General features: G+C 44.3%; 1 protein-coding gene across 1 annotated transcript in view; it reads left to right on the plus strand.

Moving 5' to 3' along the window:
• NES (nestin) overlaps positions 1–14,040 on the plus strand; it is a 38,646-nt gene extending 24,606 nt beyond the window's left edge. Inside the window, 3 exon segments of the mRNA XM_030187138.1 lie at positions 4,029–4,102; positions 7,423–10,980; positions 10,983–14,040. Coding sequence (XP_030042998.1) covers positions 4,029–4,102; positions 7,423–10,980; positions 10,983–12,820 — 5,470 coding nt within the window. The 3' untranslated portion in view covers positions 12,821–14,040.
• Positions 14,041–18,176: the final 4,136 nt, after the last annotated feature.

An 18,176-nucleotide genomic window follows, 5' to 3' on the forward strand; every position in this document is an offset into this window, starting at 1 on the left:
CCAGGGATGGAGCTTGATGCAATGGTTCAGGGAGTCTATTCCAGGCATAAGGTGCGGCGAGATAAAAGGAACGGAGTCTGGAGTTAGCGATGGGGGAGAAGGGTACAATTAGGAGAGATTTGCCTAGTGAACGGAGTTCCTGGGAAGAAGTGTAGGGAGAGATGAGGGTGGAGAGGTAGTTTCCTTTTATAACTTTGCTATCTGGCTAGGGTGTTTCGGCCTTTTTTTTTTTTTGGTCTTGATTAACACCGCAAGGAAACCAAACACTAGCTTGATATGTGAGGATTTTGTTTATTCCTTCATTGTTTCAGATGCTAACAGATTAAAAATAATACTGAAGTCTAATCAGAGAGTTAGTGTCAGGCAGTATCTATAAATGATATACCCATGTGCTTGTGCTACCTGATATAAAATAAAGTGTGTGTGTGTGTGGGGGGTGGAATCTCAGTTTGGAAGCAAGCCTTTAATGCACATAGCAAAATCAGGCAACCGAATATAGTCTAATCCCCTTAAAGCACTTGAGGGTCAATGTGACTGTGGTGATAATAATGAAAACAGTTACGATAGGTAAATCTCAACAAATTTGTTTTTTAAAATTCTTAATAAGAAGCCCCTTCTTGAATAAGGGCGGAGTTATCTGTAGGAGCTTATATGCACAGTGCCCACATCCAACTCCAGGCCATTTCGTGGGGGGGGGGGGGGGGGGGGGGGCTGGGACAGACTGGCTCAGTTAACTCTCTTTACAGCTGAGTTCTTGGGTTTTTTGGGTGAGCAGAAGCTAAAGGCATTGTCATGTGTGAAGATATATGGAGACCAGCTCTCCCATGAGCATCCAAAGAGACTGATTCAGACCAAGGGTATAACCAGATACCCAATTTTGGGTGGTCATGACAACCTCATCCCCTTGCCTGGCATCTCTCCCAGGCGATCAGGGGTCACTTAACTCCACTTCCCCGACCCCCTGTACCTTTAAATCCTTTAGGTCTTTGCCAGCAGTGAGCAGCAACTCATTCTCCGTGTTCGCGCCGGTTCTGAGCCTTCCTTTTGACGCAACTTCCTGGTCCCATGAACAGGTTTGGGCTGATGCAAGCAGGTGGAATGTGCTGCTGCTTGCTGCTGGTGAAGAACTAAAGGATTTAAAGATACCGGGAAGGGGGTAGAGTTAAGTGACTCCCCCCCCCCCCCGATCTCCCAGAGGGAGAAATGCTGGGAGTTTTCAGCTGGCAGGGCCCACCCATGGTTAAGTCACTGAGGGCCCAAAGCACAAAGCGGCTGCCCCGCTAAACTTTAGCGAATTGCAAACAGTGCACAATGCACAAAGATCACATGCAAATGAGATGCACGGATCTCCTTTGGTGCATTGCTCGCTGACCCCAGACCCTGACCCCCCGCATCTCCCGACCCCCCCCCCCCCAACACCCCTGACAAAATTCCATGGTGGTCTGGTGGACACCAGACCCCCCTGACCCCCCAACAAAACTCCTTGGTGGTCAAGTGAACCACACACCCCCATCCCAGCAAATGACCCTGGTGGTCTAGCGATCCCCTCCCTCCTCCCTTGCCCTCCCCGGGCAGGAGCTGAGCACCACCATTTTAAATGCGGCAGCACCGAGGTAGGAGCTGCTGCTCCTGCCCAACTTTTGTTAAGGTACCGGGGAGGGCAGGGATGATGGAGGGGATCACTAGACCACCCGGGAAATGTTGTCGAGGAGTGGGTCTGGTGTCTACCAGACCACCAGGGAATGTTTTCAGGGTGCCGAGGGGGGTGTGGTGGTGTTGTTGGGAAGGGGCCATGTGTGGGGGGTTAGTGTTAGGTGTGGGGGGTGTCACGAGGGGGGGGAGAGGTAGGGAGCACAAGCAGGCAACCTTTGCAGCAGCCTGCTTGTGTTTTATTCCTCTTCCGACAGCTCCAGAGCAGAATACTCATTAAAATACTAATGAGCTCATTTGCATTGGGTTCTCAGTGGCTGCCAAGGGCACACGTTAGAACCAAGGAAACCCCTTTGGGCATTGCTCGCTAAATAATGTTTGCTTTAGGTTGGCAAGAACCAGTCTAAAACAAATGTTAACAGCACAGTAAGCTTTGTGCATTGGGCCCTGATTCAGGCTTGGTTTTAATCCTCACTGTATAATACAGGACTGGGTCAAACTCTTTAGGTTGGCTTGGAGTGAAAAGAGAATCCTAACAGTTTACACCTCAGTGATCCAAGAATATCAGTATCGATGCATGATCATTAAATGTAGGCTTTATTTTGTCATATGGCTGCAAGCAATCTGATAGCAAAGCTGGGATAACTTCAGTAGCGACCTCTTCTATTGTTCCACTTGATTCCTAATTTTCTGGGCACTTTAAATTAAAAGTTTCCTCCTTATGCAGGCCAGGGCCCCCTCCTCTTCCTTCCAACATATGATCCCGTTTCTCCCCCATCCTCCCCTTCTGGCCTCCCAAATTCCTCTTGCACTAACACTGTCTTATTTTCAGACAGGACTGGTTCCTCAGCTGTTATGGAGGGTAGGGGTATGAGTCATGCATTTCATATACTGCCTTTCTGTGGTGCAACCAAAGTGGTTTACAATTATATACAGGTACTTTTCCTGTCCCTGGTGGGACAATCTAAGCTTTTTGCAACTAAGGCAATGGAGGGTTAAGTGACTTGCTCAGAGTCACAGGAGCTGCAGTGGGAATTGAACTCAGTTCCCCTGGTTCTCAGTGTACCACACTAGCCATTAGGACTACTCATCCACCTTGCTTGTGGGATGGGTTCTGCTGCCCCCCCCCTCCTCACTTGCTGAGATGTCCTTCAATCAGACATCTAAGTGACTGCAGCTCAACAATGAGATCCTAATTACATAAGGTCATTCATACAGGGCTGGTATTAGGCATTCAGAGGGGACCCCAAAGCTTGCCTTCAGCCAATGCCTCCTTCAGCAAGAGGGAGGCTTGGGAGCCTCTTGTAGTATGGAGGCACCGGGCAATTGCCTGTTTGCCATCCCCTAACGCCAGCCCTGCTTTCAGACACGTGGAAGAGGTGGTTCCTGCTCCAAGAAACTTCTAAGTCTAATTTAATATGAAGCTGACAATCCTCAATGCATAGTAACACTCACTTATCTTGTTGACATTATTTTAATTCATATTTCTTATTTATACAGTACCAGGGGCGAACTGACCATTTGAGCAACCGGGCAGTGCCCGAGGGCCCAGAAGCTGTAGGGGGCCCAGAGGCTCTGCCCAGTTGCCCGCCGCTGCACACTACAGGCCCTACAGGGCCCTGGTGTGATCTAGCGCCCGCTCCCTGGTTGCACCGCTGTGTTGACAAAATGGCTGCTGAGACTCCTGCGGTCGTGTCGCAAGAGGTGAAACTACCGTGGGATGTCTTGGCAGCCATTTTGTAAACATGGCGCCATGCTGGGCAGAGTAGAGACAGCTGGTGGGCAGGAAAGGGAGGATTTATTTCCTGCCCCCGAAGAAGCCACAGCCACTAGACCACCAGGGACCTTGAAGGTGGAGGGAGGGGACAGCAGCAACACGGTGGGATGGCCCAGAGTACTCTCAATCCGCCCCTGTACAGTGCTATAATGGATAATTCACCTTATTATAATGTTAAACCCACCAAAGAACTTAAATAAAGTTGAGGTTGGAACCTTCTCAAGATTATACAGAATGAAACCAATCTTTTAAAAATAACCGTGTAGTGTGCATCTCATCCCCCTCTGCCCCAGAAAGAAATCACAGTGGCTTTGTAGTCATGGAGAACAGTGGATGCTGTACAGTCCTTGCTTGGCGTCACTCTGTCCTTCCTCTGGGAGGCTTGAGGTGGTGGCCATGGGTGTGGGGGTTTGAGCTTCTGAGCAGGATCTCATGTTTAAAATTCCAAGGCACAAAGAATACACTGTGGCTTGAAAGAAAAGAAAACTTAACTGAGGCGTGCGCTAGTAACTTCAGCTGTTTACCAATGAATTAGAGCTGTATGGTGGCAAAAGGGTGTTTGTCAGCATCAGAGTAATCATTCATCCTGTCTGCATTTCAGGACACTCTTGGAAGCGGAGAGCACAAGACTGCAAATGCCTGTGGTAGACTACACGCTAGCAACCACCTTTAGAGGTAAAATGAATCTCCTGAGCAAGCCAACATTGCAACCTCCTGCTGCTTCCTAAGGCTGTCCCTGCTGGAAAGGGTTTGGCTGTGATTTTAGGTAGAAGAAAGCTAGTTGAGTCTACAGCCTCGATCATGTAACTTTTGAACAGAAGCACGAGAAAGGGGACAAGAGCTTGGGCATAATAATCAGGGCTGTCTGTGGACTGAAGTAGGGCCCAGAACTTTCTATAGGTACTGCACTCAGGGATGGCCTGCTTCCCATGGCCCCAGCGTCTGTCCTTCCCCCCCCCCCTCCCGCATGTGGAGGAGTGTTGGTGTAGACAAGAAGTGGGGCCCCCCCCCCGCACCCAGCTAGGCTCCTTCTTCTGTTTCTGGCCTATGTGTCATGGTCTGGCTTTAGGCCTGCGTGGTGTGAGCGCCACAGGGGCTTGGTGTGGTTGCAGCTTTCACAGCTGGCTAAAGGTTTACCATTGTCCACTGATGACAGACTTTTAAGCCCAAAATGATGTTCATTGTAAAGAAGCAATAGATCAGATGCAGGTATGCCTTTTTCAGCTAATTTGCATTTTGTTTTATTGGAGTCATACTTGACATACAAAGTGTGTGTCTAGAAACCAAAATGTAGCTGATAGATTTTTTGCAAAGGTTGAGCTGGGTGTTGTATTTAAGTACAGAGTCTGTCAAGCACAGTTTGGTACGGGAAAGGTATCGCCTTGATCCTCTATGGTGAAAATCGCAGTCAACAGCATTGGTAAAGTAGCCGTCTTGTTCTACCGGGAGGCTAAATTTAGCCTTGGCAAAAATGGCCCATCCCAGGGGCAGCAGAAATGAGTCAGGAAAGGGGAAATGCATGTGTATTTTCAAAGCTGGTAATTCTGATTTTCAAAGGCAGACCACTCATATAGCTACTCTTTGAAAATCAGTTGCAAGATACAATAGTGCAACAGTAGGCATGGATCTTCCACCAGTCCTATGTAGTACCCCCTCATTCTAAAACAGGCCACCTAAAGTTAGGTGCCAGTTGTGCACGTAAGCAGTGGCGACCCTACCGTTAGGGGGTCCTCAGGCGGCTCTCTCTCCTTCCCTCCTCAACCCTCTTCCCCACGTTTACCTTAGTGGCAGTTGCAGCGATTCCCATAGGCTGCCTCTGCCGCTGGCACCGGCCTCTTCTTCCTTCTGCGACAAGACGCGGAGGCGGGACGCAGTAGAGTGAAGGGGGCGGTGCCAGCAGGACAGCTTATGGAAATCACTGCCACTTTTTGGGAAGAGGATCGAGGAGGGAAGGGGGAGATGCCAGACCAGGAGGAGGTGGCGCGGCATCTCATCCCTGCCCTGGGCCTCCCCTGCACGTAAGTGATACCAAACTAGCATTTACGCACGTGATTGTTACAGTTAAGTGTGCAAGAGCTATCTACATGTTCAGCAGTGCGCAATTCACCCGTCAAGGGTTTATACACGTGGGTGGGGCATGGGCAGCTCCCACATTTACTTACTATTGTAAGTTAATTGGTATGGTGTACATTTAGGGGTGCGCATTTGCATCTGCTATTGACATGGCATGAGTGGGCACGCTTAAATGTTACCACATAAAAGCCGACTTACACTAGTGTTCTGTACAGAATCTGGTCACCCAGAGACCGTTGTAGACCTAGCACATATCCCCTGATTCTATAAAAGTATAAATCAATATATGCGTCAGGTTTCTCTTACATATGCACACAGCTCTGGAATTCTCTACCAAAACACCTGAAATCTACAAATAATCATCTAGAATTCTGAAAACCCCCCTAAAAACTCACCTGTTCAAGAAGGCACACCCCACAGTATCTGACATAAACACAGAATAATGAAATGTGGCATTTTAATCATGAAACGGGCAGTTTTCATCCCCGATGCATGATCACACCCTAACATTTTGTCTGAATCACCCCAACCTATTTACCGATACTTCTTTACTGTACTTGTCACTGTAATAGTACCCCAATACTGTATTTGTTCACACCGGAGTCTGTAACCACCTCTCCGGACCTATGTAAGCCACTTTGAGCCTACTAATAAGTGGGAAAAGGTGGGATACAAATGTAACAAAATAAATAACTAAATAATTAGCACCAATAATTGGCTTTTTAACAAACAATTACTGACACTAATTATATTTCATTGGCACTTGATGTGTAAATTTAAATTTACACGCCATCTGAAAAAGAGGGGGCGGAAACGGGAGGGTCATGGATGGAATGAGGGTGTTCCTAAAATTAACACAAATTGTTATGTTATAAAATAACGGGGATACTTGTCAAATATAGGTGCGTACATTTGCACCACGTTTCAGTCGGTGCAAATGGCCTTGCCTAAAGTTAGACGCAATTCCCGGACGTAAGTGCTAGTTTGTAAACCGCGCCTTAATTTAAGCACGGCTTACAGAATAGCGCTTTTTTGGGCGCCAAGATAGAATCTAACTCTTGGTGTGCTGCATCTTGACCCTCAACTTTTGGCACCTCTTATACAATTGTCTCCTATAGGTTTTGTATCAATGACATACACGGATAGATTCAAGAAAGGGCAACTAAACTTAGGTGCCAGGATGCAGTGTGCTAGATGTGGATGCTATAAGTCCAGAATACTAGCCTAAGTCAACACATGCGTCTAACTTTAGGCGTGATCACTTACGCCACGTCAAAGCCTGATGTAAGTCCTCACATCTAACTGTAAGCAGTTGGTTGCGTTCATACTTCTATTCTAAAACATGCCCCTGTAATTGCTAGATACACTCATGATCCACCCATGCCCCTCCCACGGTCACACACCCTAGTGGCAGGACTACTGACCAAAAGCAGTTGTGCTTGCAACTACTACTACTACTAATCATTTCTATAGCGCTACTAGATGTACACAGCTCTGTACACATTACGTGCAGGTACTTTCCCTGTCCCTAGTGGACTCGCAATCTACGTTTTTGTACCTGGGGCAATGAAGGGTTAAGTGACTTGCCCAAGGTCACAAGGAGCTACAGTGGAAATTGAACCCAGGTTGCCAGGATCAAAACCCACTGCACTAACCATTAGGCTACTCCGCTCTGCTAATTGGTGCCAATTAATTCCACTTAAAGCCTCTTATTGCTCATTAACACTAGCAACTCATTATTAAATTAATTTACATGCGCAACTGACCTTATTCTATTACTTGCTCATGCAAATTTCTGCACTAAGCGTAAGGTCGGGTGTACAAGTTTATAGAATTCGCAGAGTAGTATTAGTTGGCATGAAAAACATTTACAGAAGCAAACTGATGCTGAATGTCCTTGTTTTCTTTGTGTGCTTTTTCAGAGAACAAGAAAGAGCTAGGCAGCAGCAAGCTGCAGGCTGTGATTCCTGATGTCAGAAGATCAGTCTCCAGGGAATATAGACTGAGCTCAACCCCTGTCCAGAGAGAAGAGAGGAGACCGCCACCAAAGAAAGCCCCGAATGCCTTCTTGAGCATAAAGTCGACCATTTCACCAAAGGGTGGAAGTCCAGTCACTAGGGAGTTTCAGAAAGTAAACTCTGTACTTCAATCTCACAGTCTTAAGTACACCAGTGTCTCTGGCTTTAAAAAAGATTCTGCTATTAAAACAGAAAAAGGACAGGAACTCCCCAGTACAAATGAAGTAATCACCAAGGCCAAAGTGGAAACCACTTCTAATCCACTTTTCCAGAATTTGTCGGTCCTGGATGGTATGCCATTGGTAGTGTCAGAGACAGACATTTTGTCAAGCCCCGACACAGTTCCGTACTCTGAAACAGAACAAGCAGAGAATTGCTTAGAAGAAAAAGGCCATCAAACTCTAGTGGAGGAATTTCATAAGAAAACAAAAGAATTCAACACAGAAGATCAGATACCGTGCGGTAAGGAGGAGAAGTTTAATGGTGAGACAATGCTGGATTCATTCTCTGCTGCACAGCTGGTTACTGAAACGTTAGAGGCGGCTTTGAAAGAAGTAAAAGAAAGCGATGGGGAATTTAATCCATTTCATTCGGACACTGAACCTAGCTTGCTTAAAGCAAAAGAAGCCAGCTATGACCTATCTTCCAATGATCAAGAAATAAATGGAAATTCTCTTTCAGTAGAAACCGATGGTCTAGTTTCCACCCATGTAAAAATAATTCAGGAAGACCTTGTACAAAGGTACGAGAGTCAAATGCCAACAAGAATACCGGCATCACAAACTGACCCAGAGAAAGACGCCGAGATATCAAATGATGCTCCCAGTGACCAAGGACATGATTTTGAAAACTGTTCTCAAGAAGCAGACACAGGAAATTCCAAGGACCTGGAGAGTCCTTATGTAGAAAAAAGAGAAGAAAGCATTAAGGAGCGAGATACTACTATGCAAAAAATAGAAGCGGTATCAGACATTCCGTTCACCGATGAAAGGTGTGAAACTGATTCCTCCGAGGATGTCATATCCTCTCAGCATGCTGCACTTGATAAGGAAGAACCTAATCTGCTAAGCACTGAAAATTATGAAGAGTCTGAAGTGATTAGCAGTTATGTGGTAGGCAGTTTGACTGAACACCTCAAAAAGCCACCGGGAACTGAAAGGGACAGCCACGACACAAGCAGAAGTGATCAAGATAGTCCGAGCAGCATAGAAGTAGATTTAGAAAAGTTTGACAGAAAAAAGTCTGACATTGAGCTTTCAACTATAGGAATGTCAGAAGGTGAGAAAGTAGAAGAATTGGCAAGCATCTTACGGGGAAATGATTTTGAATCACAAAAAGAAGTACAAGAAAGTGAATTGTTGAGGGTAGAGATGCAAGTTGGTGAAGCCGTCAGGTATCACGAATCATTCTTTGCAGATACAGAAGAGAAACATGTTAATGGAGATGATGTCTCAATTGAACAAGATGAAGAAAGCAAGCAGGGAAAATTGGCAGATAAGGAGGACATTGATGTAGAGAATGCAACAGGTATAGCAGAGGTGACCTCAGAGAGGAAGATAGAAGAGACCTTAGATATAGCTAAAGACAATACTGAAGGACATGAAAATGTGGACTTAGAAGAAGATATAGTGGGACAAGAGAATCACACTGAGACAATTAACGCTTTGGGACACGAGAACTTGAGAGTTGAGACTATTTCAGAAAAAGAGAACACAGGTTTGACAGAAGATCCTTTTGGTCAGGATATCTTGGGCCACGAAACTTTAGCAGTGGAGGCAAGTATCTTGAAACTGGAAACCATAGGAAGTGATGAAGAAAAAGAGGAGAACTGTGAGAGATGGCTGCCAATAGAGAGTGACTCGAAGAGGGAAGAGAGTAAACAAGACCATTCTGAAACTGAAGAAGCTACAAACATTGATTTCTCCTATGAGACAACATGGGGAGATCCTTCTGCAGCAAGTGCAGAAAGGAAGGATCATACCAGTGATACGGTGGACAATTTGGATTCAGAACTGAAAGTAATTACAGATGACGAAGATGTGAAAGACTATGCTGAGGAGATACCTCCAACAGACTACAGAAACCCAGTGCAAGAAATGGAAACCAATATTAGCTTTGTTCAAGATGTTTTTCTGGAGGAATATATGGATATCACAAGAGAGTACAAGGAAGACCAAAGTGTTAGTGTACAGCATATTAAAGAGACATTGATCCCTGAAAACAGCGAGGAACAGATTGTGGCACTGGATGAATCTCAAAAAGCAGAGCAGGACAAAGACATGCCTACAGTGCCCACAGGCTTAGAAGTTCAGGAGGAATTACTGGATGAATCTCAAAACACAAAGCAGGACAAAGACATGCCTACAGTGTCCACAGACTTGGAAGTTCAGGTGGACTTACTGGATGAATCTCAAAAAACAGAGCAGGACAAAGACATGCCTATAGTGCCCACAGGCTTAGAAGTTCAGGAGGACTTACTGGATGAATCTCCAAAAACAGAGCAGGACAAAGACATGCCTACAGTGTCCACAGGCTTGGAAGTTCAGGAGGACTTACTGGATGAATCTCCAAAAACAGAGCAGGACAAAGACATGCCTACAGTGTCCGCAGGCTTGGAAGCTCAGGAGGACTTACTGGATGAATCTCCAAAAACAGAGCAGGACAAAGACATGCCTACAGTGTCCACAGGCTTGGAAGTTCAGGAGGACTTACTGGATGAATCTCCAAAAACAGAGCAGGACAAAGACATGCCTACAGTTTCCACAGGCTTGGAAGTTCAGGAGGACTTACTGGATGAATCTCCAAAAACAGAGCAGGTCAAAGACATGCCTACAGTGTCCACAGGCTTGGAAGTTCAGGAAGAATTACTGGATGAATCTCAAAAAACAGAGCAGGACAAAGACATGCCTACAGTGCCCACAGGCTTGGAAGTTCAGGAGGACTTACTGGATGAATCTCAAAAAACAGAGCAGGACAAAGACATGCCTACAGTGTCCACAGACTTGGAAGTTCAGGAGGACTTACTGGATGAATCTCCAAAAACAGAGCAGGACAAAGACATGCCTACAGTGCCCACAGGCTTGGAAGTTCAGGAGGACTTACTGGATGAATCTCCAAAAACAGAGCAGGACAAAGACATGCCTACAGTGTCCACAGACTTGGAAGTTCAGGAGGACTTACTGGATGAATCTCCAAAAACAGAGCAGGACAAAGACATGCCTACAGTGTCCACAGGCTTGGAAGTTCAGGTGGAATTACTGGATGAATCTCAAAAAACAGAGCAGGACAAAGACATGCCTACAGTGCCCACAGGCTTGGAAGTTCAAGAGGAATTACCTGAAGAACAGATGTTAGGTGACAGTGCCTTAACATCCATGGCTTATCAGATAAAAAGTGGATATTTAGATCCAGAAGACTCAGTTGATTCTCAGGAACAAGTGTCATTAAACGAGTTTCACACAAGCAAATAAAAGAACAAGAACTAGAAATTAGTAAAGAATACATATTGGAGCAAACTTTGCCAGACACTACACCCCTTCCCACTTTTGATGATGAGGAAGTGGACATAGGTGTGGCAGTGACTGAAGGTAACAAAGATGATGACGTATATCTTTGTACAGAAGGTACCATAGATACTGTTTCCGCCTCAGAGGACTTTCTAAATTCTTTGCAAGATACCAAAGACCAGATAGATCACATGACCAGCCAGACAACTCCCAAAATTGAGGAAGAAGCAGTAGATGAACTTGAGTCAATTTTAAACAGAAACATAGACAATGCAGATGACACACCTTACAATCACTATCAAGGAATACATGATTTAGATGGTACTGCAGCTTCAGATAATTCATTAGCAAGGGATGAGTCATCAGCTCTAAAAGATGACAGAAATACATACAGCGAGTCTAACTTTTCAGAAACAACTGCCAGTCTTGGTCCTGAAATGTCACCAAATAAAATAATTGGGTCTAAACAGAATGAAGAGGAGATTGATAATTTGGATGATAAATCTGATGATGAAGTTGAGATAGTCCTTGAAGAAACGGAAGATAATGAAGAAAGCAAGATGAAAGAGTCATATCCAGAAGTGAGTGAGCATCATGACTTATGTTTTGCACCAGACTCCAAGCAAGATGATTTCTCCAAAGAGCATGTTTTGATGTATGGTGGGACAGATGATGTGGAGATTGTGAAGGAAAGCACTTCAGACTTGAACTTTTCTAGTTATGTTGAAGCTGAAAGCATCCAGAGTGTGTCTGCATTGGGTACCTTAGAAGACATCTTGGGGAGGGATGAAACACTTCAAGAGAATGAAAAAGAAAAGACCGTAAGCCCAGGCAGTGAAAATTCAGTTTCCTTTGATGACAAGGAAGAGAAATCACTCAGTGTGACAAGAACAGATTGCAGTTCTGAGCTAGACCTCAGCAAAAGAGGTTTCCCAGATGGAAAAAATGGACTTGATGAAGCAGGTCAATGTGATAATGATAGAAATGCTTCTAGCTCTTCACAAGAGCTGGAAGATAAACCTTCCTCAGAAAATGACCCATTACCAAGAGAAAAGCAGGTCGCTGACTTCCATGAAGACATATTGTCAAGTTCTGATATTTCAAATCAGTCTTATGAAGCTGCACATCCAACACAAAATGAAGAAATAGCTGTTGAAGCTCCAAGTGACTCTTTAATTAATACATCCGAAACAGGGATGCTTCAAGAACAACAAGTTATCCAACACACAGAGAAAGCTTTGTTGAGTGAAATGGAGTTTGCAATAGAAAATAATTCTGTTGAAAAGAATAACTCGAAAGATCTAAGTGTATTGCATACTGAAATGCTGAATGGCTATTCATATCTGGAACAAAGTCAAAAAACAGTAGTGGATGATCAAAGAAGCACTGAAAAACTTGATGATGATATTATGAGTACTTCTGGGGAAGAGGATTTTGCAGAGACCGTGTTAACCCAAGAGCTAGATGAAGGCAAAATTCTTCTGTTTCCTACATCAGAAGTAAAGAGTGATGGTCTTTTCCAGACACTGCTTGAAACATCAGACAAAGAAGCCAAAAAGCTAGATGAGGTCCTCTTCTTGGCCTCAGAAGACGAAGAAATTCAACACAGTTCTGAAGGTAATAGATGTCCTGAAGCCAAAGGAACGGAAGCCGATCTCTCTAACATAATTGAAACCCCGTATGTTAAAGGAAAATATGTTCATGATCAACATCATACAACAGAAACAAACCAACACGAGACCCTTGCAGGACCAGGCACAGAGAAGGAAGATTCTTGGTCATCGGAAGATGACTGAGGCTTACTCCATTTTCTTGTTAAATGTGAAATTAAACATTTGTGTGGGGTGGGGTGTTATTATACCATTCATCTAGCAATTGGTTCAGCTAAAAGTTTATTAGCCCAGTTTAATGACAATCGGAAACACAACTCTCAAACATATTTTGATTCATATTATTTGTTTTAATGGTGTCTTAAGATCTTTGTTTTTGTACATGGCATGCGAAGATGCAAGAAGTTGTGTACTTACAGAGTAGAGAGGGTTTTTTTTTCACACTTCCTTGTGAAATATCAGAAAATTGCCTCAGTATTTACAAGATGGAGGAAGGCAATTGATATTGTAGAACACAGTGGACAACCTCCATTTTGTTTCTGTTTCCTTATCAGTTCTTTTCAAATAAAACTGTTCCTTGATAGGTAAGGTTATGTTTTATTCCTGAGGTACTATCTTTGTTTTGTTTTTCCCCCCTGGAGGTTGGTGGCAGTTACCTCCTGCTTCTGAAGCCTAATCTGAGCCAGCCTTTCGGGCTAGGGTACCATGAGTCTTCATTCATATCTACTTGATTCCCCCCACACACTATATTTTATATTTCCCTTCCAACTGACATAGCTCAGTCGCTGCAGTGACCATCCTCAGCTGGGGCCATACAGCAGAAGTCCTGCATTCATGGGCCCTAAATGTGGCCACTAGGTGTCACTGTTGCACGATGACTTGGACACCCTTCCCCCAAGGATTGTAAGAGCTGGAGCAGAAGACCCAATATAGAGCATGGCCACTGGGCCAGCCCCATTCCTGAGAGAGAGTTCTTTTATATTGTTACCACTGATGGAGCAGTTTATCTTCTGCTGTAATGGAATCATTAACTACAGAATGACATTTTATACCTGCATGAAGTTGGCTGGCTGGTTTACATCTTTCACATTTAGATCATAAGCAAATTTGCTTATTTTAAATATATTTATTTTGTTTAGCGTATTTGAGTTAGATCAAGGGACCTTTTCTGAAAGAAGATATGGCATCTGTTGCTTTACACTTACTTTAGACTGTACCAGCTGTTCCTTAAAACCAACAGAAGCAGAGCTGTGCCTTTTTTGCTAGGCGGTTTTCGGTCAGCTGTTTCCTAGGGCTATTTCAAGAGAATGCTGCTCGGCTGTTGACATGTGCCTTACACTGTAATAGTAGTTAAACAAATCACTTTGCCTTTCTTAGCAAGCTGTCACCTTTATTATAAAATGAGTTTACTAATAAGAGTCTTCACTCATTGTACTACCAATAAAAAAAGAAACCCATCCGGACGTCCAATCAAAATGCACCGTACTATTCCTGCATGCATTCCCCTGATACTTTGGAAAGCAGGCATACAGCTGGTAAGCACACATATCCCATATATTCAACTGATGAGATCATAGTCTGTCCATTTTTGTGTACATAAGCATAACAAGATGCTGAAGGAAACGAGCAGAAGTACCAAAAGATGCACCTAGGAGCAGTGCATATAGAGGGCACTTACATGCGATTTACTCTTTGTAGACAATGTGATACAGAAGCCACCTGTTTGCTTTTCTGTTGAGGCCTGCTGGGTGACAGTCAGTCTGCATTTCCACCATGACACTTTGCTCAGCCGTTAACTGGGCACCAGGAAGAGCGTTTGAATGAAACTGTGTAACCCAAAGATTAACAACTCTTACACAATGATGTCAATATTCTGGATTTGCTTGAAGTTGACAGGGACATTGTCATTTCTACTCAGTGGCTCAGGTGTTCGTTGCCTATGCAGACCTATTATCTGCTTGTGCAACCTATTTAGTTCTCTAACTAGCACGCAGGTTAAAAGGATTATGCCAGTTGACACAAGCTGTATCATGTACTCTGTGCCTTGAATATGAAGGAATAAAGCAATCAACGTTAAATCTGAAAATGCGTCTAAGTCTGGAATCATTACCAGGGGCCCTGCCCCCCCCCCCCCCCCACCATAAGCCATAATTTATCAGAATTTAAAAGGAGGTATGGAGCTCTCGGAAACCGAACCTCAACCCATACCTTGATGTGCATCTAGCACGTTTCAGTAGAGAGCTGCAGACAGCGGCAGCGATTTTCATATCCCATCAGCTGCCGAACCCAGAGCTTCCTCGCTGCCGCATCCCGCCCTTGAGGAAGCAGTGAGTGACATCAAAAGAGGGCGGGATGCAGCAGCGAGAAAGCTCTGGGCTTGGCAGCTGATGGTATATGAAAATCGCTGTCGCTGTCTGCCGCTTTATACTGAAATGTGGATGGACATTAAGGTACAGAGCAAGGAGGGGTTCCAAGACAGGAGGACAGACGTGCCAGAAATGCGAGACCCCTAGGAGTGTGGGGCCCTGTCCGACCGCCCCTGTCGACCCTGCCTAAGACCGGCCCTGATCATTACATGATAATTTCTTTTTATTTCATGTTGGTTGACAGTCACAACTGGGAGCTCCTGTCTCTCTATTTCCACTCTGGATTTCAGTTAGCAATGTCTCTTGCACTCTTGGGCATGGGGGGTAAAATTTCATATTGTTTCAGATGCAGAAACCTATTTATATGGACAGCAGTCATGTCCTTTTGCTTCTAATTGCCCTTTATGGCTGGGATAGTGCTGGCATTTCTGTTGTGTGTGAGCATGAGTGGGGAGGGAGGGGGATAATTATCGTTCTGGTAAGTAGCAGTGGTGTCTGGTCTATGGGAATCAAATGTGAGGTCTACAACCCATTAGGCGACTAGACAAAGCTTGGAATCGATCCATGGAGTTTGGATGGATTATCCAGTGTAGCGTGACTTAAATCCAGATGATGTCATCTCTCTTAAAATGTGGTCAGTCACCAAAGATTAAAACGGCAGCTTGGCTAATCTCTTCTCAGAGATGCAAATGATTTTGTTGACTTCAGTACTGAGCTTGGGCACATGAAAGAGCCTGCGGCTGAGGGTGCTAGGACTGGACTGTTACAACTGAAATTGTTCCTAATCAGTTTGTGCTGTGGACCACCGAGTTCTCTATTAAATATTCAGCTGGCGAAAGTCTCATTTCCAGTACAACAGATAGACCGGAGGGTTTAGGGGTGGGTGGTGGCTCTGCTTGAACAGTAGGGTGATCCTACTGGGTGCTATGGTAACAGAACATAATGGTGACTGCCTTGGGCCCCAGAATGAAGAGATTAAAAGTTGAACAGTCGGGCAAAATGACCGGCAAACATCGCAGAACGTCTGGCTTAGTGCCAATGTTCAAGTATTTTATATTTTACTTCCAGAAGCAAAGCAAAATAAATTGTGCAAGGTTACGCAGAAAGGAGTTCATTTGGAAAAGTAGAAAGTAAAAGTTACAGGAAGCAATAACTTAGGGGCTGTTTTATTAAAGCTTAGTGCACACTAAGTGGAGTGGAGGAGTGGCCTAGTGGTTAGAGTACTGCTCTTGCAACCCAGAGGTGGCCAGTTCAAATCCCACTGCTGCTCCTTGTGATCTTGGGCAAGTCACAGACATTAGCATGATCTAAATGTAACACAGCCTATACATATAAAATAGGATGCACTAAGCTTTATTTATTAGGATTTATTTACCACCTTTTTGAAGGAATTCACTCAAGGCAGTGTACAGAAAGAATAGATCAAACAAGAGCAATAGACAATTACAGAAGTAAAAATATTCAAATAACAATACAAAGTATCGCATGGTATACTACTTACATAAGTATTGCCCTACTGAGACAGACCAAATGTCCATCAAGCCCAGCATCCTGTTTCCAACAGTGGCCAATCCAGGTCACAAGTACTTGGCAAGATCCCTAAAAAGTACAATACATTTTATGCTGCTTATCCTAGAAATAGTGGATTTTCCCCAAGTCCAATTTAATAATGGTCTATGGACTTTTCCTTTAGGAAACCGTCCAAACTTTTTAAAAACCCTGCTTAGCTAACCGCCTTTACCACATTCTCTGGCAACGAATTCCAGAGTTAAATTACACATTGAATGAAGAAATATTTTCTCCGATTCGTTTTAAATTTACTACTTCGTAGCTTCACCGCATGCTCCCTAGTGCTAGTATGTTTGGAAAGCGTAAGCAGACGCTTCACGTTCACCCGTTCAACTCCACTCATTATTTTATAGACCTCTATCATATCTCCCCTCAGCCGCCTTTTTTGTCAACACAATACGTAATAGAACATTATAGGCGATAGCGAAGGGTAAAGCAAAGATGTAACATATAGTAGATAGGTAAGAAAGTAGGAAGAGTTAGAAAGTAAGGTGACTGATTTAAAGAAAGTTTCACATGAGGTCAGACAGATGGTTAAATATTATCTCAGCTAGGGTAGGAGTGGATATTTGCGCTTGCACAAGGCATTTCCTGGCATATAATGCCTCAGAACGGTTGATGGCCTGCCTATTGTTAAGAAACCATGAAGAAGTCAGACCATTGTCAACCATTAGTCATCAGTATAAAAGTTCAGAATAACAATTTTGAGCCATCAGATTATAAAGAGGTTCCAGAGGCTGAAAGGACTCTCTGTGGAAGTGGTGGAGACGAAAACCGTATCTGAGCTCAAGAGAGCTTGGGACAAGAACATAGGATTCTCTTAAGGGAGCGATAGGGAGGGTAGATGGCACGGACGGGCAGACTGGCTAGGCATGAGCTTAAGATGAAAACAAGCAGAGGAAAAATTCTCTAGAAAAGCAGTCATAGTACTGAAGCTCCAAGAGGGCAGATAAAGCACAACATCCGAAATACTGCTTCAAGGAACATGTGGTGGGTGCTTGGAACGACTTCCCAGGAGACAGAAGGTATTCAAGAAATCCTGGGATAGACATAGAAGATCCCTGGTTGTGTTCTGCGCCAGGAAGAAAAGCGGACAGGGTGCAACAATATGAGAGCAGATTAGGACCTTAGGGTCTTTCCTGTTTACTCAGTTGTATTGCTGGAGCAGTGTCGTAGACCCAAGGGATTCAGAGATTTCCCTCCTTTCACAGTTAGGGATCCTCTGTGTTTATCCCAGGCTTTACTGTATTTTCTTCCCCACCAGGAGACCATTCCTTATGTCCTCTACTGACTCTTTTCATAAAGCAGCACTTTTAAGATCTTACTCCTGAGTTTACGACCCTGCAGCCTCAAACCAACAGTTTCATCTTCTAGAGAACTTGCTGCCATAGAAAAAGGTTTGCTCCCTGTGAAATATATGGACCTTTAAGGTTTTCAAATCCCTTGGTCTGTCCTCTAGGGCATTCATATTTAGGTTTATCTTACAGGGTTTTGGTGTACATCCTGCAATATTTGATGCCTGCACCCTCTCAATACCTTTTTAGAGGTACAGCCTGCAGAATGGAACACAGTATTTGACCTGAGTTCCAACCGGTGACCTGTATCTC

This window comes from Microcaecilia unicolor, chromosome 14 (assembly GCF_901765095.1).
Source record: "Microcaecilia unicolor chromosome 14, aMicUni1.1, whole genome shotgun sequence".
Taxonomy (NCBI): domain Eukaryota; kingdom Metazoa; phylum Chordata; class Amphibia; order Gymnophiona; family Siphonopidae; genus Microcaecilia; species Microcaecilia unicolor.